Source organism: Primulina eburnea, chromosome 2, assembly GCF_022965805.1.
Source record: "Primulina eburnea isolate SZY01 chromosome 2, ASM2296580v1, whole genome shotgun sequence".
In the NCBI taxonomy this organism is placed as follows: domain Eukaryota; kingdom Viridiplantae; phylum Streptophyta; class Magnoliopsida; order Lamiales; family Gesneriaceae; genus Primulina; species Primulina eburnea.
Genome location: NC_133102.1, coordinates 42,279,848 through 42,303,998, shown reverse-complemented (window position 1 = coordinate 42,303,998; position 24,151 = coordinate 42,279,848). Strand labels below are relative to the sequence as shown.

Genomic DNA, 24,151 nt, shown 5'->3' with positions numbered 1-24,151 from the left:
GACCATGGCCCGATCATCCGTCCTAGTCAGACAGCCGCAGGTCAAGGCGCGTGTCCGATAAATGGGCCAGGTCATATTGTTGAAAAAATGGTGATTGTGTCGTAGCTTAGCAACATATGTTGGATTGAGGTGGAAATTCATTATTCGAGAGCTCTACTCATTACGTATCAATACTTTCGTGAGATAAGACTAAAATCGTTACAAAAATTTGAAGATAAGATTAATACGAAGATTTGATAACGTAGAAGACCAAAATCGCAAAAAAAAAAGTAACCATAAAATATCATGTTTTGATGGCCAATTGATAATAGTCTCATTCTATTTGCTTCCCCTTGATTTTTTGGGTTTAGCCAGAGCTCCCGATGGATGTCGCTGCCAGCAAATATCAGTGGACGACATGTCAAAGGTCTAAATTTGGTTGAATCTAATTTGATGGCGGAGAAATGCACGTGACTTGGTGTGGAATGCATGTTGATATTTCGTTATCAAGGCGTGGCAGTTCAGGCAATGATGATATCTTGATAGGTAAGATGTCCAATTTGCACGACCAAGATATATTTGTACGAATATAAAAAAAAATCATATAAAATTGTAATCTTTCTTTACAAATAGTGAATGCCATTGTTTTTTGTTCCACCACTCTCGATTATTCAAAGGTAAAACAATATTACATCTAGGTGACTTGCTAAACTTTCAAGATTCACAGCAGTTGGTAATAGAGAACATTATTTCCTCTAAATTTACAAAATATTGGGCATTTTTGAAGAAAAGGGTTCTCTAATCTCTCACCAGTCATCACTTTCTGCCTTCTGATATGAAACTACAATCCATTCAATTTACTTGGTCTAGTCCCAAACTTGTTAGTCTTACATGCTTATTATATATTTATTTATGTCTCCTTTTAGACATGGAAATTAAGGTGTCGTATGCATGTCAAGGCAATCAATCCATACAATTTCGTTCGTCTCAAAGTCAACCAGCAACAGTTGTTCTTTAGCCTCCACTTCTTCCATATCCATATCTTTGACAAATCCATATGCTTGCATTCGATCTGCAAGGTATTAAAATATTGAAGATAAACGTTACTTACATTCAAATCATTTATGTGATTGTACATGGGCAGATGTTCATTTCTCGCTTGTTCAAGAAATCTGTTCAGGGAGAAGTTTTTTTTACTCTCCACATAGAGATTCTTGCTGTAAATCATATTGTCCATATAGGAAGCAACGAATTTCATTTTCTTGAATGTGCTATGAATATCAAATTATATGATATAGTTTCCTTTCTTTTCAAATCCCATCCTTGATCAAGAGCAACCAAATTAATTTACTGCCAGTAATTCTATACAAATATTTTCACCAAATACAATAATTTTTCAAAAAGCCAACAATTATTTCAGACAGAATGCCTTATCCTAGATCATGTAAGGGGGGGAACAGTTATGGCCCTCTACATGCACAAGTTGATAGCAAGTCATTTCTTTAAAGTAGGGCAGGCAAGGAGACAAAGCTTACAAGTTTTGTTTGTCATCTTAGCGTTTTTCAAGTGCAGTGAATGAACCCTAATTCACGACCCTTTAATTTTTAATTCACATCCACATATCCCCTTCCCCTCATACTATATAAAGGCAACATATACCGTTCATCCCCACACACTTTTCCACTTCACAAACCAGTATTATATTCCAGGCTTTTCCCTGCAGCAGGAAAACAAAGAAGTTCTTGCATCATAGACATGGCAACAATTGGTTCAGTCTTTCAAGTTAGAAGTTCGAAAGTCGGGTTGACCCGACGCTGTTCGAAGCAAATCAGAGAACAAAGGGCGAGGCTTTATATTATATGGAGATGTGCTGTGTTGCTTATGTGTTGGCATGATTGAAAATCAAGATCCTTGGCACCTGACATATGTAATAGGAGATCACTTAGTCTTCGTGTTTTCCGATTTCTAGTAGATTAATTTAGAGGAGTGGTTTCAATCTGTAAATATATAGCTTGAATCCCGGTTGAGAAATTTTGGATGGTACATGTTATGTAATATAGAAATGTAAAGCTTTCGACGTTCTGAACTCTTGCAGATGATACTTATATGCCATGGTTTTTTGGTGATAATATGTGTAAATGGTTTTGCAGTGGAAATTTTGGATAGTTTCTTGGTGAAGATATAGTTACTTTCATCAATTTGATTATATATATGAATATATTATTTTGAAATTTAGTATTTAAACACTTCTTTTGAAATAAAAACGAATTTCCAAGTTAAAGTAAATTGAGGAATAAAAGAGATCTGGATAAAGATCGGACATTCAAACACGAACTTCTAGACAAAATTTTCATCTATCAAAATAAGAATATTTTGGTCTTTGAATCAGTATTTTCTTGTTCCGGTTACAAGTACTTGAAGTACAAATTGAATTAATTATCGATGTATGGGGGCAAACAAGGGGCTGGCGGATGGCTGGTTTGAAATTGAAAATCTTGTAATAAAATATATAAATTATACCCACAAATGAACACTAAAAATTACATTACATATGTAAAAATTACATACAAAATGCATAGAATTCCAACTTCTCACTCACAATCTTGAAGTAATCTTAAAGTACTATGTATATAGCAACCCCTCGTTCTTTGTAAAGTTAAAATTAGCACACATAGTACCATGCACCAAAACATTACCGCTAAATCCTACCCTTTCGGATTCGACGTCAAATTGCCACAAGTTGTCTTCTATTTGATGCCCACCGATCACAATCGGCGGCGCCTTCGGGTGGTCTCCTCCGTCCAAGAACCCCAAGCACCATGCGTCGACGCCGCCACGAAAGATCCTGACCATCGAATTCGACCCGAAAATCCTCCAAACCGCATCATCATTCTGCATCACAAGATCAATGGTAGGAACCGCCGGCCCCACCGGCGTATCCGCAATATCATCAGCGTTGTAGCATATGCTAAACGGTTTCACGGGTTCTCTTACTTTGAGGTCGGCCGCAGCAGATTCATTCACAAAAGCTTCTGCGAAAGCTTTAAAAATGGCTGACCGTAAAGTGGTGTACGGAGTCATCGTGCTAATCTTGGTCGGAACGAGGCCCTCGTTAGTCAACCATATGACTTTTCCGTTGACTTTTATTGAAGTCAAGCCTATGAAATACCCATTGGAGAGCTGTGGTGACAAGAGTGGCGTGTAAGTAAGGTGCTTTGAAAGGTCGATTTCGGGTAAAAAGTAGTACGGCCCGGGAGAACCGAAGAAAACCACGCCTGGAGCCGACGGCGAACCGGACAAACAGAGCGTAAATAGGAACTTCTCCTTGAAGGATTTGCTCAGCTGCGCAGGAACCGACAGCTTAGAACGGCCGAACCCGGCCGAACCCGACGTACCTTTGACATGGGATTTGTGAAAAGGTCCTTTTGTGCACGAGAAGATGAAATTATGGATCGTACCGAATGGACCCGGGTTACGCCCGTTTGTGACGGGCAAGGATAACGAGTCCATCAAAGCTTCACCCATCACTGTCGATCTCCGGGCACCTGAATCTGTGAAATGGAGGGCGCACGAGTTGTTAGAACAACCCGGACCCGCCAACCCGGAGCAAACGGAGCATGAGTGTGGACCGAGCGAACTGCACAGAGAGGAACCGCAGGGGATGGAGTGATAGCTCGAGGAGGCGTAGTTCTTGGAACAGTCAATTAGAGTGAAGGTGGCACCAAGGTCAAGAAGTAAATATACTTGTCGAGGAGGTGTTCTTAAGTAAATTGGCAGCGTATACTTTTCTGCTGCAGAATCTTTTGTAACGGGTACTAAGAAAGCTGGAAACGAAACTCGAAAAAGAGAAGAAATTGCGAGGATGAAGAAAAAAGAAGCAATTTTAAGAGCCATTATAAATTCGAACTCTGTTTTGCAGAATGTAAAAAGTGGGAAGGATGAATATTTATCACAAAAATCTCAGTGTTAAAGTGCAATTCCTTGACACGTAAATCAGCAAACGTCACAGAAAAAGCTTGAAACGCTGGAGAAGGGGGGGAGTGGTTTATCCCAAATGACATCAGAAGAAGATCAAAAAGGACAAATGTATGAGTTTGATGATGATCTTCATTTAATTCTAATGGTTTCCTGCAAATTGACATCATCAGGTTTGATTTTGATCATGTACATACAATTTCTTATGCCATCATAAGTTTTAGATAAATACGAGTAAAACTTTTGCATGATTTATTCCCTAGCTTGTGCATCCATGGTAGGGATGTAAATGAGCCGAGCCGAGCCGAGCCGAGCCGAGCACTAGCTGGCTCGGGCTCGGGCTCGGCTCGAGCTCGTTACGAGCCTCGGGTTTGAAGCTCAGGCTCGGCTCGTTCGAAATTTATGAAGCTCGGGCTCGGCTCATTAATGGCTCGTTTATCTTGGTTAATGAGCCTGGCTCGGGTTCGTTAATAGCGACGGATTTCGAGTAAAAGCGTCGCTAATAGCGACGGGTATTGACAAAACCGTCGCTAATAGCGACGTGTATTTACAAAAAACGTCGCCCACAGCGATCTAATCGGCGACGTTTTTCTACAACTGTCGCTGATCTAATCGGCGACGTTTTTCTACAACTGTCGCTAATGTCGCGACGGCCGTCGCTAATTGTTTTTTTTAAAAAAATGTTATAATTATTTAAATCTGAAATAAAAATATATTGTGTTGTATAATCGAAAAAAACTTAACAAAGTTTGAGAAATGTAATCATATTATTAATCTACAAATAATAATACAAGTGTTTCATACAAAATGAATCAGCCATGTAGCGCTACATCTCTTCCTGTTATGTTGATTTAAAATGAATGAAATTGAATTTTCTTAATGTAACGTTGATGAGAATAACGAAATTTAATAAAATTACGTGGAGCAGGCGAATCGCGTGTCAACGAAAGATCCATCTGCATGTCGATGTGTGTGAACGTATAGCTCCCATGACGTTAGATCTCTGCCATGTCGTGCTCGCTAAAATAAATTCAATAATTGTAAAATATTAACATTTATAATTAATGAAATATATATTTTTTCCAAAGTACAATTCAATAAATGTCACGAACATCGTCGCTCGAATGTTGAACCTCTTCTATTTCACTTTCAGTTCAAATCAATTTCGTTGTCGTACATAACATTAACATCGACTAGATTTTGAGACGATAAAAGAAATTGAGTTGAGATGTCATGAGGTCCACTTTCGTTGTTTTGAAATGCGTCGTTCACATCAATTTGATTATGCTTAGTATTTGGCTCAACATCAGTGACATAAGCTCGCCTACGTAGAGTACTCACATGCATCCAATCTGATTCTGCTTTCTTCGTTGTTGGATAAGTCAAATACACAACTTGCGAGGCTTGCGTAGGAAACACAAATGGTTCGTAGTATTTAAGACTCTTTTTTCGATTGACATCCACAATTTTGTAATTTTTATTAGAAAACACAAATGGTTTGTAATTTCGTCTAAATATGGTTTGTTCTGACATTTTTTTCGATTGTAAGGACAACGCTAAACCCTAAACCCTAAACCCCAAAACCGTTGCTATTAACGACGGTTTTCTAAAACCGTCGCTAATATTAATCGGCGACGGTTTATTCATAACAGTCGCTATTATAGCGACGGTTTTATGTAATCCGTCGCTATAATATTGACGGGTTTTAAGAAACCGTCGCTAAATTTAGTATGCGACGGTTTTAATGCAGACCGTCGCTATATAGCGACGGTTAAACCGTCGCTGATATTTCCGTTTTTTTCGCCCATCAACCACTTAAACGAGCCGAGCTCGAACTCGAGCTCACGAGCCAACTAAACGAGCCGAGCTCAATTTTGAGCTCACGAACCTATTATCGAACATATTCACGAGCTAACGAACCGAACATCATTAATCTCAAGCTCGGCTCAACAAAATTGTCGAGCCCAAAATAAGGCTCGGGCTCGGCTCGATAAGCTTAACGAACGAGCCCGAACGAGCTTTTTAACGAGCCGAGATCCGAAAAACTCGCGAACAGCTCGGCTCATTTACATCCCTAATCCATGGTATGTAAATTGAACAATAAACTCAACTTGAAAGCTTATTTCCCAAAATTTCTACAATTATTAGAATTAAAAATAATTATGATATTTATACATTATGATTCTTCGGTGGTTTATTTTCCTATATAATGTTGTTTTTTCTTGTATAATATTTTTGTATTTTAAATTCCCTTTTCTATTTTCGTTAATGGTAAATTTTAAACAATTATAATTTAATAATAAAATAATAGTAGTTTATTGAAGTTACCCGACCCTCTCGAGGCCGGTAAGTAAGCAGCCCAAAACATTTACTTAAGGCCCAAGCCCAAGCATGGCACCGTCTCACTCAGAAACGACTGAACATTTTACTATTGCCCTAAAAACCAACAATTCAGCGCTGGATTTTGCTTCTTTGTTCGAAACCCTAGCTCGGTAAAACCTTCCGGTTGCGACGATGAAGCTCGTAAGGTATGTTCTTGTACCAGACTCTTTTGTTACTGTAATATGCCAGTTTATCGAGCTCAAAATTAGTTCTAATTTTCTTTAGAAAAATATGCTATGTATAAATTTTGTGAAATTGACCAGGTTTTTGATGAAATTGAACAATGAGACTGTGTCGATTGAGCTGAAGAACGGCACCGTTGTTCATGGAACTATTACTGGTTTTTCTCTTTCCTCCCCGCAATTTCTGTGTTCGTAGTTATTTTATTTTATTTTTTCTCATTTGTAGTTGGTATTTTCGATTAGATTTATCTGGGAGGGAAGAAGTAGTTCTGTGGCTATTCTTGTTACACTCTAATTGAGCGGGAAATAGGCTGAAGTATTCAACGGTGATAATTTCGGGTTTTTGGTATCCCACATTTCCTGGAGTGAAATCTGAATCAATCAGTTCTAGGGCCAGTATCGAGCTGTTACATGATATCCGGATCTGAATTTAGAAATAAATAAAGTTGCTGGTCGATTATAAATCATACTTGTGTTGCTTAAGATTTGATCTTCTCATAATTCTATTTGGGTCTTAACTCTTATGCTTGTGATGCTGAATTGCTTGACTTAAAGGTCGAACACTGCATGTTGTGGCTATATGGTGGCACAGTCAATTCACGTTTTGTTATTTGGTATCATGGGTGAAACCGAGCTATCTTTAGGATTTGTTAGACCGAAAAAGATTTGATTCATTTATGAATTGGTGTTTCCCTGATTTATGCCAGTTTAGCTTGTTCGTACCGATGTTCACCATGTTTTTAAAGCAGTTTTCCTGTCTATTACCCATGAAGATTGTATTTCAATAATACTTCCTGATAAAAGTGTTAAACTGCTTCATGATTGGTGAGCCATTTGTCTTCATATTATTTCCCCTTAACTTTGTTTATAATTTTGTTCAGTATGAAATATCAGCAAATGACTGATATTTATTTCCGGCTTTTTGTTGGCTGTTTATCTAGAATAGTAGTTGTAGCTGATTTCTTTTCTATGTGTATTTGACTTGCTACATATCTTGTGGTTGTTTATCTGCTGTATTTCTGAATTCTTTATAATGTTAAAATTGACGTTTTAAGCCATGATACCCCGACTTTATTGAATTGATCAAATAATTTGGCACAAATTTCTGTAAAAAATTCTCTTGGCTCATAGTGGGCTTGTATTTGATACTAATTGACAAAATTATACACTTTGGGAAATTCGTGATTCTATTTACATTTGGCTGGAGTCATTCGTTTATACTCACTCAATTGAGCGTGATGATCAATAAACGAAGCTACATGCAGTTAGTGACTTCACTTCTGTTTGCTTTCATAGGTGTTGATATCAGCATGAACACACATCTTAAGACGGTAAAGCTCACCTTCAAGGGAAAGAATCCAGTCACCATGGATCACCTGAGCGTAAGGGGTAACACCATCCGCTATTACATCCTTCCTGACAGCTTAAATCTCGAGACATTGTTGGTGGAAGAGACACCGAGGGTCAAGCCCAAGAAGCCAACAGCTGGTATGAATGAAATAATTCTCTTACTTTATTTACAATTTGGATTTCTTTACATTCAGATGTATTTGATGATGTCTTATTTTATGTGGATTTAGGGAAACCTTTGGGTCGGGGTCGTGGCCGCGGGCGTGGGCGTGGGCGAGGACGTGGGCGTTAGATGTGGCTCAGATTATCTTAATTTATGGCATTTGGTTATGTAAACATCTTTGGGTGATGGGTCATATGCTTGTTTTTCCTGATCAGTGGGATATGAGGTGAAGATTATCTCACGACGAAGTTCATTCGAGTTCGAACTAACAAGGACCCTAGTTTTTCCTTATTACAAGTATAATTAGCCATGATATTGAACGTTTATCGCTGTGTAATGGCTGCTATGTATGTTCGGAAGTGCCAGTATTCAAGTTCATAAGGAATTCGAGGTAGTGTGACACTTGATATGCTAGTCAGGACTAGTGAGATTGAGCTGGACAATATAATTTTACCCTGCTTTTTACTTTTGAAACTTCAAACAGGTTTCTGCCGTATTATTCTGAAAAAAAATTTAATTTCGCAAGACGAACACAGGAATATAGTGTTAATAATACATATCGGATGTGGCAGCAAAAGTATTCAGAAATCAAATTAAAAATGAATACAGTGAGAATAATTCTGTCAATACCCATCTACAATAAGAATGTCAAGGTTAAGAACACACGGCCCACAACAAAATATATTATGGATGTTATAAATATCACTTAGTGATGCATAAAAATATTTATTATTTTTTAACAAATACTGTTTAACTGATTTTTTAAAAAAGAAAAATTAAAAAACATATTATAACTGATATTTTTAAAAATTAAAACTGATTTTCCAATTAATCGAACTGAGATTTATATTTAGTTTAGTTTTATAGACTAATTCGATTTAACCTAATTAAAGCTCACCCCAATTGGTTGTGTCCCGTTGGTTTGAAGAAAAAAATATTCTTTATTCCCCGTACGCGATATACTGCGCACATTCTGTCTGGGCCCAGCTCAAGTCCTCAACCCGTTCGTAATACAACCAAAATCAACTAGGCCCAAATTATTTCGGCCCAATAAAACCAGGGTTTGCAGCTGCACAAGTCACATGTACCTTCTTCCGCAAGCAGCCCTCGTCTTTATAAACCCGCCGTCACAGACCCCGAGCTCTAAAACCCCTCATGGCTAAATCAAGCTCGGCGAAATCGGCTGCCGTTGTGTTTGGAGCCTTGGCTTGCGGCTGGCTTGCCATAGAGCTAGCGCTTAAGCCGTGGCTCGTGAAAACTCGAGCCGCTATTGATGAATCTGACCCGAATCGCGATCCAGACGACACCGAGAAGCCGTCGACCTCCGATGCTGACAACAACAAGTGAAGTGAGAGAATAAAGAGCTGGATACGCATTGATCTGGTTTCGATTTCGTTTTCTTCTGGGATTTTCAGAAGAGGAGACGAGTTTGTGATGAGTTTTGGTTTTTAGCATTTTCGATCTTGTGAAGATTTATGGTTAATGATATATGCAAACATATTGTTTTGAGTTTATATGGAAATGATTAGGATCTCTTCTCTGTTTTCTGCAGAATTATGTATTTAATAGAAATGAAAATAAGATGTGGTTCGCAAAATAAATTGCGAAGCTCATCGCTTCCCAGCTATCATTTTACACGAATCCAGGCTTTCTGAAAATCGTTTGTTCGTTAAAAGTAAAAGAAAAAAATTATGAAATGTACATCGCGTATGGGCTTTCAAACGGGCCAGCCTGTCACCCGTCTTGGCCTGCCAACCAACCGAGCAGCGAACCCACTAAGGCGGGCTTAAGAATTTTTATTTTTGAGATATGTCAATCTTATCGATATTATTTCTATATGTCATCTAGTACATACAACACATTGTTCAGAGTCACATTATTTCTATATGTCATCTTTAGAACAACTTATTATTGATCCTTGATCTTAGACATTGCAGAATTTCATGTGAATAGCTTTCACAAATTCTCAGATTCCTCAAAATTTGCAAAAATCTTCTTATCAGAGAAAAAATGGCGAGTGACACCAGTGTTGATCCACTACACCTTTGGGTTTGAACCCACTAGATTAACTTCAAAGATTACGACACAGATATTCATGATCGAAACCTCTTGAGATATGTTCTCGACCACAGTCACCTCTTGGTTTTTCTTCGGTTTCTTACACTCAGATGTCTTTTGACCCATGCTATCACAATTGTTGCATTTTTCAAAGAAATTCTTCTTTGAAATGGCTCTTTTGGGTCCCGGGTTTATCTTTTTGTTCGAAGGAGAAAAGTTTTTCCTTTTCGAGCTTTGATTATGCTCGAAAACATTTGCTTTGACAACAATTGGAGAAACAATTTTCTTTCAGAACTCTTGTTGTCTTCCTCAATGTGAAGTCGAAAAATGAGCTTTCAACATTCATCTCCTCACGCTTGTATTTCCAAAAAAAATTGAATTCCTTCCATACTGGTGGTAGTTTCTCAACAATAATAGTCACTTAGAAATATTCGCTGAAAGTCATCCCTTCAGCGTAAATCCCATGAAGAATCACTTAGATTTCTTGAACTGGGCTGATAATCGTCTTAGAATCCATCATTTTAAAATCTAGAAAGCGGCCTACAAAAACTTCTTGACCTCGACATCCTCGATTTTGTATTTCCAGATACTCCCACATTTCTCGAGTCTTTTTCTTTTCACTATATACAATGTATAGAAAATTAGCCAACCCATTCACCATGTAATTTCTACACAATAAATCAGAATGATACCTGCATTAATAACACTAATAGTCTGCATATCTCTGTCAACCTCGGTTAGTTTGGGAGCATCCTCGGATATTCAAGGTGGTGAAATATAATAACATCTTATGTTGTCATCTTTCAGATTTGAGCCGTCGAATTTCTCCAGCATACCAACATGGTTCACAAGCATAGCAACAACTGTGACTTTCATAACTAGGGGGGTTAATCAGTAGTCATGTCTTTAACATATCACATAATGAGTATAACAAATTCAGTTTTAAGATTGTTAACCAAAATGCTAAAATTCAAAGTATGAATACAACATTATAGAGCAGTTAACGAAAGTAGGATCGTACAAATACAGACAGAGCACTAAACAAGTTTTAGCAGGAACGTGTAGATACAAACAGAGGACAGTGCTTTTGTTTAGTGCTATGTCTGTATCTCAACGATCATGCTTTCGTTAACCGCTCTGTATTTTTTTTCATAATGTGAATTTTAGATTTTGGCTGACACCTGATCATTTCATCAATTGTCAGAAGTTAGATTCTTCTTAGCCACATCTTATCGAGCTAGTCTATCTCTCAAAACTTGCTCAGTTAAGAATAATTGATTAATATAATTTATAAATTATTGTGTTAGTTCGTAATTAACAAGTAGACATTAAAAGATAGTGTATGCTAAGTTCAAAAATGAAATATGATTTTTTAACTTTATTGTTTTGTAATTTACTTTAAAACACGGAGAAAAACGAATACCATACAAAAGTTCAAAGTTAGTTGGATTATAATTTATTTTGATGTGATATTTTTTTAAAAAAAAAATATGTGGCCACAATCAAACAGAAAATATATATCCCAAAGTCTCAATAATATATATATATATATATATATACATATACATATATTAATTTATAATAACTTTATTTGGTAGCACCAACCAGTCAAATCTCGTACTCACTCTTCTCCCGACGACTAAAATAATGATAACACCCGTTTAGTTCTTTAAAAACCCTATGTACTTGCAAGAGAAACTTGACATTCTCTCATCATATCAACGTCAGATCCCTTGTTCCGAGTTGTCGACTATCACACGTACGAAATTCCTCGATACCAAAATAAGTTTTGCAGCACATATATTATTTGGCGGGCAGTGAACTTTTTTTATTTTATTCTCCTTCATTATAAGTTTGAACGTAGGAAAGGAAGGAGTAAAAATGGAGGCGCCGCCACGGAGGAGCCAGCTGAAAAATATGCTGCAGACGGCGGTTCAGAGTGTGGATTGGACGTACAGCATTTTTTGGCAATGTTGCCCACAACAAGGGTAAGATCACTTCTAATTGAATTAAGTGCACTTATTTAATAAAAATTAAATACTTTGTTGATAATTAAATAATTTGCAGAATTCTTGTATGGGGTGATGGCTACTACAATGGAGCCATAAATACAAGAAAGACAGCTGAGCCAACGGTGGTCACGATGGAGGAGGAGGCGCTACAGAGAAGCCAGCAGCTCAGAGAACTGTATGAATCCCTCATCGCCGCCGAGTCACGGCGTCCCGCCGGCGCTTTGATGCCAGAAGACTTGACGGAAGCCCAGTGGTTCTATCTATTGAGCGTCTCATTCTCATTTCGACTGGGGACCGGGTACGTAATAACGTTATTCATTCCGACGGTGCATATACAGCCGTACTTGGACTGTCATTTTCTGGAAAAAGTTGCTACAATGAAATAATTATACGACTAAAATAATATAAATATAATTTAACAAATACATACAATTTATCCGTCAAATATTCATATTCATACAGTATCCATAACTATTGAAATCATTTTTAGTCCGATTATCACTTCAAACAAAATCCTTCTATATATATATATATATATATATATATATATATATATATATATATATATATATATATATATATATATATTTATTTATATGTATATATATATTTATTGTGCTTGATCGATGAATCTTAGACTATATTGGTTTTAAATTCTTTTAACTTTTCTGAAAGTAAACGATTTAAATTGTGCTTGGATCCATAGATTCACATTATGAAAATTCTCAAAATGGTTATTATTAAATTAAAATTATATAACTTGATACGAAATGAAACTCACTTTGATTTATTTATCCAACCAAGTTAGGTTGCGTTGGTTTGAAGAATTCGAAATGATTTTAAGTTTGGATAAACTTGAAATCTATCGTAATGATTTGAAAAATAATTAATTAAATATTTAAAAATTATCAAGTGGATTTACCCAAAACTTGCCAAATGATATGATTTGTTATTTTGCATACTTTAGGTTATGTTCGGATTTCAAATATTACTCATCCCATTTCTGATATGATTTGATTTCGAACTCATAAATTGGCTAGGTCAAACCTGTTGGATAAATGAAGTTTTCTCGAAGAGGAAATAAGAGGAAGAGTGAGGAGTTGTAAAGGGAAGTGGGATGTCTCAAATGTGGTTTGTCCCACATTGAGAAAATCACCAAATGAAGTGTCCCTAATAAGCTCCAAGTTTGAATAGGGGTTTGGGCCCCAAGGGGTACCAGAAGTTTTTAGAAGGGGGAAGACGCTAATAGGCCGTGTCTCGGTGAAACACACGCGCGCGCGCTCGTCTCAGGTCGGTGCGGTGCGGTGCGGTCTTTGACCAAAGTTAATCTTTTTAGACCAAATTTATTTGGAAACTAAATGTTAACTCAACATGGATGCACACAAGAGTGCATGGTGCGCACTCGGACAGAACTGGCCGCGTGGGGGCGCCACATCCCGCGCGGATGCGAGCTTGTCACTGGAATGTGCGCATTCGTCCAGAATAGGGCGCGCGGCCGCGCAGCTTCTCGCGCCGGCGCGCGCGCCTCACTGTGCGTGCGCTGCACAATTACAGTGTATCGCGCGTGTTGTCGCGCGGTTGCGGATGATACCGATTCGCAAGGAAGAACCCCCTGTCATTGCTGCGGATGATACCGATTCGCAACGAAGGAATGCTCTTGATGCATGGAACCATAGTGACTTTCTCTGCCGCAACTACATCCTAAACGGACTTGACGACATGCTTTACAGTGTCTACTGCTCTGTCAAGACAGCCAAAGAATTGTGGGATTCATTGGAGAAAAAGTACAAGACAGAAGATGCAGGAGTGAAAAAGTTCGTAGTTGGTAGATTTCTAGACTTCAAAATGGTGGACTCCAAATCTGTAATAAGTCAGGTACAACAAATTCAAATTATTATTCATGACTTGTTGGCAGAGGGAATGGAAATCAATGAACCATTCCAAGTGGCGGCTATCATTGAGAAATTGCCACCGATGTGGAAAGATTTCAAGAACTACCTTAAGCACAAGCGCAAGGAGTTGAAACTTGAAGATCTTATTGTGAGGCTTCGTATTGAGGAAGATAGCCGATCTTCTGAAGCCAAAACACAGAAAAGGGCGATGGAGGCCGAGGCCAAGGCCAATCTGACAGAATCTAGCAACACACACAAGAGAAAGCGCCCTCAAAATGAGAAGAAACAAGGGCTGGCCAAAAAGTTCAAAGGAACTTGCTACAATTGTGGCAAACCGAATCATATGGCCAAAGACTGTCGTCTTCCAAGGAAAGACAACAGAAATCAGAAACTAAAGCAAGTCAATGTCGTCGAGGAAAGAAGTGTACCGATAGACCTATCAACACTTGATTTATCCGCGGTTGTGTTTGAAAGCAACTTGGTGGATAATCCAAGGGAATGGTGGGTAGATACCGGGTCCACTAGCCACATTTGTGCTGAAAAGAGTATGTTCTCATCCTACACTACTGTGAGTGATAGGAAATTGTTTATGGGAAACTCTACGACATCTGAGGTCGTTGGAATTGGCAAGGTGGTATTGAAAATGACCTCCGGCAAAGAGATAACATTGTTGAATGTGCTGCATGTGCCAGACATTCGAAAGAATTTAGTTTCGGGATCCTTGTTGAGTAAGGCGGGTTTTAAACTTGTGTTTGAATCGGACAAGTTTGTCCTAACCAAAAGTGGTGTATTTGTTGGAAAAGGGTACCAAGATAATGGTCTCTTCAAAATGAATGTAATGAATGTTTACCGCCAAGAGGCGAAGAATAAAGTTTATGATTCTGTTTACTTGGTTGAATGTTCTAATTTATGGCATGAAAGATTAGGACATGTTAACTTCAACACATTACAAAGACTTGCAAATTTAAATGTAATACATGCATTTAAAAGAAATCCACAAGATAAGTGTGAGATTTGTGTTGAAGCAAAGATGGCCAAAGCTCCATTTCATTCTGTGACAAGAAGTACGAATTCACTTGATTTAATTCACACCGACGTATGTGATTTAAAGTTTGTGCAAACTCGAGGTGGGAATAAGTACTTCATAACATTCATTGATGATTGCACAAGGTTCTGTTACGTCTACTTATTGAAAAGTAAAGATGAAGCTATAGAAGCTTTCAAAAACTATAAGAATGAGGTTGAGAATCAATTGAGTTCAAAGATCAAAATGATTCGAAGTGATAGAGGTGGAGAGTATGTCGCTCCATTTGAAGAATTGTGCACTAACTTTGGCATAATTCATCAAACAACAGCATCATACTCACCTCAATCAAATGGAGTTGCAGAACGTAAAAATCGTACTCTTAAGGAGATGATGAATGCGTTGTTGATAAATTCGGGCTTACCTCAAAACTTGTGGGGGGAAGCTATATTATCTGCAAACCACATTCTTAATAAAATACCACACAAAGGGAAAGATGAAACTCCATATGAGTTATGGAATGGGTCACAAATCATCTTATAAATACCTAAAAGTGTGGGGGTGTTTGGCTAAAGTGGAGATACCAAAGCCAAACAAGTTAAAATTGGACCCAAAACCGTTGATTGCATTTTTATTGGATATGCCTATAATAGTAGTGCATATAGGTTTTTGGTGCATAAGTCAACGATTCCTGATATTAATGAAGGAACAATTATGGAATCAAGGAATGCAATATTCTTTGAAAACAACTTTCCTTGTAAGGAAAGAAAAGAAGGTTCATCTAAACGGTCTTATGAATCTAGTGTTGATTCTAAAGAAGTAAATGAAGAACCAAGACGTGGAAAGAGAGCAAGAATTGAAAAGTCCTTTGGTCCTGACTTTATGACTTACATGTTAGATGATGAACCAAGAACTATTCAAGAAGCTCTATCCAATCCCGAAGCTTCTTTTTGGAAAGAAGCTATAAATTCTGAAATAGAATCCATCATGCATAATAATACGTGGGAGTTGACTGATCTCCCTCCGGGTTGTAAGCCTTTAGGATGCAAGTGGATCCTTAAAAGGAAATACAAAGAAGATGGATCTATTGACAAATATAAAGCCCGTTTGGTGGCTAAAGGGTTCAAACAAAAAGAAGGATACGACTTCTTTGACACATACTCTCCAGTCACTAGGATTACATCCATTCGTGTTCTCATAGCTATTGCCGCATTGCATAACCTAGAGATTCACCAAATGGATGTAAAGACAGCATTCTTGAATGGAGAACTGGAAGAGGAAATTTATATGGAACAACCCGAGGGATTTGTCGTTCCCGGACAAGAAAAGAAGGTGTGTAAACTTGTCAAGTCACTATACGGACTCAAACAAGCACCTAAGCAATGGCATGAAAAATTTGACACTACAATGAAGTCAAATGGTTTCAAAATCAACGAATGTGATAAATGCGTTTATATTAAAGGTAGTGCAAGTGCTTATGTCATTGTATGCCTTTATGTAGACGACATGTTGATTATGGGAAGTAATCATGAGTTGATTATAAATGCCAAGAATATGTTGAAAAGATCTTTTGATATGAAAGACTTGGGGTTGTGTGATATCATATTAGGGATTAAAATCTCTAGAATACCTGAAGGAATAGTGTTATCACAAACACACTATGTTGAAAAGGTACTTGAAAGATTCAGTACCTTAAACATTCGACCCGCTAGAACACCTATAGATTTAGGTGTTCATTTAGCAAAGAATAGAGGAGAACCCGACTCACAACTAGAATATGCAAGGGTAATAGGTAGTATAATGTACTTGACTAACTGTACTCGTCCAGATCTTGCATATTCAGTTAATAAATTAAGTACGTTCACAAGTAATCCAAGTAAGGATCATTGGAAAGCCTTAACGAGAGTGCTTGGATATTTGAAATATACATTGAACTATGGTTTGATATATTCAAAATATCCTGCAGTTCTAGAAGGATATTGTGATGCCAATTGGATATCTGACACAAAAGACTCCAAGTCCACTAGTGGGTATGTATTCACAATAGGTGGAGGAGCGGTGTCATGGAAATCGTCTAAGCAAACGTGTATAGCTCGATCCACTATGGAATCCGAGTTCATAGCATTAGACAAAGCCGGGGAAGAAGCCGAATGGCTAAGAAACTTCCTAGAGGATATTCCTTGTTGGAATAAGCCAGTGCCTTCCATTAACATTCATTGCGATAGTCAATCGGCAATAGGAAGAGCACAAAGCAGTATGTACAATGGTAAGTCTCGTCACATTAGACGAAGACATAATACCATAAGACAATTGATCTCAAATGGAGTTATTTCTGTTGAATATGTGAAGTCAAAGGAAAACCTAGCGGATCCGTTTACTAAAGGTATAAATAGAGATCAAATGTACAAGCTGTTGAGAGGAATGGGCTTAAAACCCACAAAATAAAATATTTATAGGGGTAACCCAACCTTGTGAAGTGGAGATCCCATGACCTTGGTTCAATGGGACAACTAAGTTATAAATATTAGTTTGAGTACTTGGAATAAATAAAGGCTCATTCCTACGAAATCCAAGTAGAAAAGACCTGCAACATGTGGTGAGGTTAAGTTTTCTTTTAATGATTCCTATACCTATGAGGTAGAGTATGTCAGGATACTCTAGATAGGAGATCACCTATATAAGTGAGAAGTAATGGCCGCTTCAATGAAAAACACTTATGAATCTAAGATATGGTCCAGGGCCGAAACGGACACAACGTGAGAACAAGAATCTGTTAGAGTTATTATTGTGTAAATACTATTGACTTGGTTTACATAAACGGTTGACTAGTTCAAGACATCGTGTCACTACTCAACTAGTAAATCCTATGGTATGTTACTAAGGAAGGTTCAAAGTCAAAAGCTACCTATCCTAATGCAATAATAATTCACAAGAGCTTTCAAGTAAATCTGCATCCATGCATTAAGTTCATTTATGTGGGGGATTGTTGGATAAATGAAGTTTTCCCGAAGAGGAAATAAGAGGAAGAGTGAGGAGTTGTAAAGGGAAGTGGGATGTCTCAAATGTGGTTTGTCCCACATTGAGAAAATCACCAAATGAAGTGTCCCTAATAAGCTCCAAGTTTGAATAGGGGTTTGGGCCCCAAGGGGTACCAGAAGTTTTTAGAAGGGGGAAGACGCTAATAGGCTGTGTCTCGGTGAAACACACGTGCGCGCGCGCGCTCGTCTCGTCTCGTCTCGGGTCGGGTCGGTGCAGTGCAGTGCGGTCTTTGACCAAAGTTAATCTTTTTAGACCAAATTTATTTGGAAACTTAATGTTAACTCAACATGGATGCACACAAGAGTGCATGGTGCGCACTCGGATAGAACTGGCCGCGCGGGGGCGCCACATCCCACGCGGATGCGAGCTTGTCACTGGAATGTGCGCATTCGTCCAGAATAGGGCGTGCGGCCGCGCAGCTTCTCGCGCGGGCGCGCACGCCTCACTGTGCGTGCGCTGCGCAATTACAGTGTATCGCGCGCGACCGCGCGTGTTGTCGCGCGGCTGAGCGTGCAACACTGATTCTGGAAAAATGCGCGTCCTTTGGCGGTCATGGCATCAGTTTTTCGCCCCAACCAATGTATCCCTTGCCTAGAATGGTGTCTCTTCGAAGCATCCGGTCTGGAGAAATGTGTCTCCTCTACGTGTCCGGTGACCATCTATAAATAAATCCTATCACCACATTTCGAAGGCTGCTGATCATCTTGCCTTGCATTACTTCTTGTCATTTTGCTGCATTCAATTTTTCGAAATACTTGAGATATCTTGCATATAAATTCGTTAGCTGATATCAAGGCTTTGTGGTGCTGCAAAGTTTTGATTTGAAGTCGTTGTATCTTGGGGACGATTGCTTGAAACGTATAGTACTTTGATACGGGCAATTTCGTCTTGCGGACAAAGGAGAATCCTTGCCTCGACTTAATACTTTTGCTGCTGTTGTTCGAGATTCAAGACCCATATTTCAGATTCGACGAGAAGAGGTAACAACAAAACCTTCATTGAATGGGATTTCAAATTCGACATCTCACTGCCTTAGGCCATCCACAGTAGAAGATGTATTTTCTCCAAATATTTGAAGGTCTCATAGTCCACATCATCAATCAAATATTTGACTATTCAAATATCTCACATTTCACAATCAAATATCTCACCAATCAAATATTTATGGGTCACACTGTCACTTTAATTAATAGTTTATTTTCATTTAAATAAAATAACTTACAATTTTGTAAAAAATATTAAAAATATTTCTGAATATTTTTTAATATTAAAAAATATTTAAATGATTATTAAAATTAGAAAGTTTAATTAAAAATATTAAAAAATGAAAAAAATATGAATAACCAATTTGTAACCGGTTATTAACTTTGCACCCAAAACAAGATGCTACAATTGTGGATATTTGATGGTGTCAAATATTTGGGTGACATGACACCCACAATACCCACTATTGTGGGTGCCCTTATAAGTTATAACCTATGCGAACATGGTTGGGAGTTGAGGTGAAATTGAAACAAATAAATACATTTTTACAACACAAGATATTTCAATCCAGGCACAACTAAAATGAATTTCAAATCCGTTTTGTGTAAAGTTATGCAATTTTAATAGCTATCATAATAGACATCAATTGCACTCGAAATATGTGTTATTTGAAATATATCTCTCACATCCTTCCTCGAGTCGGATTTCTGCATCTTAATAATATCTGAAATGGTTGTTTAACATAAAAGTATTAAATAAGTGGATAATTGTATGAATCAGATATATGTGTTGTGTGCGGTATTGTAACACATTAACACATCAAATGACAATCTTTAATACAAGTTTTCCGAAGTAGAATGTACTCCCAACACCAAAGGAGAACGAAACAAAAGTCTAAGTTCTTGTAACAAAAGTGGTATCCTTGAGGGGGTTCAATTGTGGATGGTTGTCTTGTATATCACATAATTGAAAGAAGTTAAATTCGTTGCAGACAGCCTTTTGGGTTGGTCTAGAAAAATCTCGATGAGTCCTCCAGTGAGGATAACAATAATGTTATCGATATCCGAGGCAATTCCTTCTTTTTTTTCATTAGGGTTGTGTTTGGTTGGCCGGATTAGGTAGGATTGATTATGCTATCACATTTTATCCTGCGTTTGGTACGATTTTTAGTTAACCAGCTCAATCCCTCCGATAAGTGATTAAGTGGTATTACGTGTGATTAAATAATACATCCTTCCTCCGTAGGATTATTAATACTTCATCTATCCATACTCTATTTCCAATTTTACCTTTCTTCCTTCACCGCTATTGAACCGCCGCCGACGCCCTCGTCGGACCGCCGTCGAACCGCCGCCCGCCGGATTGCAATGTCGGAGTGGAAGAAAAAAAAATAGGAAGGGCAATTTTGTCTTTTCATCAAAAATTTCAAAATTATCCTACACTTAAAAATCTTACCAAACATACTACCATATATTACATCTCTACGACAATCATTTTCTTTATCATTTACATACTAATCATTAGTTTATTTTATCCTGCAACCAAACGCAGCCTAGGTATATTGTATAATGTAGGTTTATTTTATCATACAACGGTTCATATGAAATGCGATATTTAATCCAAAAAAAATCTCATTTTCTATAATCGCATTTCAAGTTCGCACATAAGTTACCCACTTGTTCCATTGTTGTCCCATGAAGATTGCCTGGAAAAGCATACGAGAAGCAGAAGCATGCATGGATCGCGAGCGCAGATGAAGTTGACAGTAAAATTTGTCCTCGACTCATTATCGCTAAGGCACACTCCCATGTTAATTTCTTTGCTATTTAATCGTGTATTGAATATTATTAATGCCTTTTGTGTTTCCTTCTCCATGAAATACCCGATCCAAAAGAGTGCTGGAATACAGGTAATTGCTTTTTGTTAGTTAATGATTTTGTATCTAGAAAAATATGTGAAATTTGAGTAGACAATAGTTTCTGGATTATTATTTAGCTGTTTTTTTGTTTCCTTGTCCAAACGCATTTATGTTTGATCTGTATATATGTTGAAATATATAGAGACAGGTCTTTAGCGTTCTTGGATGCTACTTAACAAGAGTTTGTTGTAATTAGTTGTTGAGTAAATCTCATGTGAGACCGTCTCACAGACGGATCTTGATCTGTGAGACGAGTCAATCCTACCGATATTCACAATAAAAAATAATACTCTTAGCATAAAAAAATAATATTTTTTCATGGATGATCCAAATAAGATATCTGTCTCACAAAATACGACCTATGAAACCGTTTCACACAAGTTTTTACCTTAGTTGTATTATCTCCTATTCTTATGGTATTTCCTTGTTATTAGGAGTCAGTTGTGATTCTTCCTAGTTTTATGGTTTGTTACGTTTCTTAGTCTGGTTTATGTATGATTTCACAATAAATGAATACCACATGTTATCATTCAAAAAATAAGTGTTCTTCTACAATATATGTTATCGATAATTACTACTACACTCATGTATTCTTCAGACTTGTGTGTGCGTTCCTTTTCTTGATGGGGTCGTGGAACTCGGATCAACCGAATGGGTAATCGATCGCTACAATGTTTATCTTCATTTTTTTTTTCATATATATAATGGGTGAAGAAAAGGAAGATTTTTGAAAGAAAATTAGTTATTCAAGAAAATTCAAAATTTTCTCAGAAGAGTTGAGTCTCGTGTAAAGGTGAGAGTTGTATCTTTATCATCAAACTCAATAAAACATAATTTTTTGAAGAATTTATTATTTCTGAAAAAATCAGAAAATATTATGTTTTCATTTAAATAGGTAGTTGTGACAGGTTGAAGAAGACATAGGCTTAATTCAAGACATAAAAAGTATCTTCGGCGACCATTCAAAATCGGCGGTCTCCGACTACTCTACTTCCACTCCCTATATATCTTTTCTTCTCCACCCAACAGTACTATCACATGACTCGGCTCCGCCGATGGATGGCAGCTTCGCGTCGCAAGGCGATGACGAGTCGGGTTCCTATGTTGGCGGACTGCCCATGCCTGATTGTGAAGCAGCGGAGGCAAATTATGAACATGATCATCAGCTGGTGGAACAACTTGACATGCCTGTGGGTATCGGGGTCGGGTTACGGGATTATGAGTCGGATAACTTGGATCCGTATTTGAATGTTTTAGAGAGTAGGACTAAGCCGGAAAGGTCCTGTGAGCCCAGCGAGGTGCAGAGGTGGCACACACGGCAAGATCCCATGGATAGTAGCCTGCATCCTCCAGGTATATGTATATATATGTATTTTGGAAGGAGATTTCGATTTGTATATATATTTATGCTTAATATAATTTTTTTTTTTTTGAATCTTTAATATTTTTTTTTTTTTGAGAATGTGATATAATATTGTTTTGATAGTGATAAGTTTTGGGTGCAGATATACTGGCAGGAATTTCGTCTCCCCACGAGACAACACAAGAAAACAGTGGCTACTCCCGGACAGTGTCCCCCATTCTTCAGTCAACGCGGTGGTCAGGCTCTTCTCCCGCCGCCATTCCCTCAGCCAGCACCACCTTCTCGAAGTACTCCAGTTCCACGAGCCACCATCACCCCCGCCGCCGTGTCTGTGGCTCTTCTCAGTGGGCCCTCAAATACATCCTCTTCACTGTCCCATTCCTCCCCAATCCCACATCCAGTGACTCCTCCGATAGCCTCCACGGAGACTCCACTTCCGCAAAGCAGGAAGAGCTCGGCGGCAGCCACGTCCTCGCCGAAAGACGCCGTAGAGAAAAACTAAACGAAAGGTTCGTAACACTCAGATCCTTGGTTCCCTTCGTCACGAAAATGGATAAAGCTTCGGTTCTTGGGGATACCATAGAGTACTTGAAACATCAGTGCAAGAAAATCCAGGAGCTGGAGGATCGAACGAGGCAAATGGAGGCCGAGGCAAAGCAGAAGAAGTTGAAAGATCTTATGGAGAAAGGAGAATGTCCTGTACTTTCTCTAAGGAATAAGAAGAAAAGGAGGATCATCGGAGACGGCGGCGAGATGAAGAATGCGGCGGCGCAGGTGGAGGTCTCGATAATCGAGAGCGATGCCTTGGTGGAGATCCGGTGTTTGCTCAAGGAGGGATTGCTGATAAATGTGATTCGGATGCTTAGAAAATTCACGATCGAGGTGATTACGGTGCAATCATCAATGGAGAATGGCGTTTTTGCTGCTCAATTGAGAGCTAAGGTATGATCTATCTATGATCTTTTGGAATAAATTTTTTTTTTTTTGCAATTTAAATATTTTATATTTAAATTTCTCAGGTTGGAGAGAGTATTAATGGAAGGAAAGCAAGCATTATGGAAGTGAAAAGAGCAATCAACCAAATAATATATTCTTAATCAACAAAGTTTTTTTTAAAAAAGTTAAGCTTGGTTACGTTGAATCATCGTACTGTACAATAAGCCCTTATTAAGTAAATAGCCAGGGAGAAATATGTCAATAACAAATCTTTCGACGTCCTTCTGTCCCCAAAAAAATTATATAATTGACTCTCAAAATATTTTTCATATCCGCCTTTATTTGTTAAGGCCGTCCACAATAATAAATGTATTTATTCCGAATATGTGTGAGTCTCGTAGTTCGTATCATCAATCAAATATTTCACTACTGAGATATATCATATTTCACAATCAAATATCTCATCAATCAAATAATTATGGGTCTCACTGTCACTTCAATTATATCTTTTATTTTCATTTAAATAAAATAACTAATACTTTTATAATAAAACATTTCACAACTTTAATTAATTTCATCTATTACTTAGTATTATATTTTTATTCAAATATAAAATTAGAAATTTTATGGTTTTTTTAAAAATAATTTAATTTTAAAAAAAAAATCAAAATTAATTTAAAAAAAAAAACATTTTCAAAAATAATGCAATCCGCGCTTACGGAGCACGGACGCTGTTCACGTTGAGCAGCGTCCGCGCTCCGTAAGCACGGACGATGGTCCATGTAATCAGCAGATTATTTTCGCGACGAAATCTATAAAAAAACCGTCGTTAAGTTCCGACGGTTTATAAAACTGTCGCTAATGTAGTGAAATTTTCTAAACTATCGCTGTAGT

General features: G+C 37.8%; 3 protein-coding genes and 1 pseudogene across 3 annotated transcripts; 3 read left to right on the top strand and 1 right to left on the bottom strand.

Annotated features, from left to right (window-relative positions):
* Window positions 1-1,128: 1,128 nt before the first annotated feature.
* LOC140824730 (small polypeptide DEVIL 14-like) lies at window positions 1,129-2,084 on the top strand. The gene has a single exon (XM_073186275.1). The coding sequence runs from the start codon at window positions 1,735-1,737 to the stop codon at window positions 1,876-1,878; it is 144 nt and encodes a 47-aa protein (XP_073042376.1). The 5' UTR covers window positions 1,129-1,734; the 3' UTR covers window positions 1,879-2,084.
* A 416-nt stretch (window positions 2,085-2,500) lies between these two features.
* LOC140823310 (probable aspartic proteinase GIP1) lies at window positions 2,501-4,227 on the bottom strand. The gene has a single exon (XM_073184590.1). The coding sequence runs from the start codon at window positions 3,871-3,873 to the stop codon at window positions 2,602-2,604; it is 1,272 nt and encodes a 423-aa protein (XP_073040691.1). The 5' UTR covers window positions 3,874-4,227; the 3' UTR covers window positions 2,501-2,601.
* Window positions 4,228-6,285: 2,058 nt separating this feature from the next.
* Window positions 6,286-9,545, top strand: LOC140823311 (small nuclear ribonucleoprotein SmD1a-like). Its single transcript, XM_073184592.1, has 4 exons — window positions 6,286-6,482; window positions 6,600-6,676; window positions 7,815-8,006; window positions 8,099-9,545. Exons 1-4 carry the CDS (start codon window positions 6,469-6,471, stop codon window positions 8,158-8,160), a joined length of 345 nt encoding a protein of 114 aa, XP_073040693.1. The 5' UTR covers window positions 6,286-6,468; the 3' UTR covers window positions 8,161-9,545.
* A 2,260-nt stretch (window positions 9,546-11,805) lies between these two features.
* LOC140823312 (basic helix-loop-helix protein A-like) lies at window positions 11,806-23,564 on the top strand (annotated as a pseudogene).
* The last annotated feature ends 587 nt before the right edge of the window (window positions 23,565-24,151 follow it).

Coding starts and splice junctions, on each gene's coding strand:
- LOC140824730 (XM_073186275.1), top strand. CDS start 1,735: ATGGCAACAATTGGTTCAGTCTTTCAAGTTAGAAGTTCGAAAGTCGGG.
- LOC140823310 (XM_073184590.1), bottom strand. CDS start 3,873: ATGGCTCTTAAAATTGCTTCTTTTTTCTTCATCCTCGCAATTTCTTCT.
- LOC140823311 (XM_073184592.1), top strand. Junction 6,677..7,814: donor TGTTCATGGAACTATTACTG/GTTTTTCTCTTT, acceptor TTGCTTTCATAG/GTGTTGATATCAGCATGAAC. Junction 8,007..8,098: donor GCCCAAGAAGCCAACAGCTG/GTATGAATGAAA, acceptor ATGTGGATTTAG/GGAAACCTTTGGGTCGGGGT.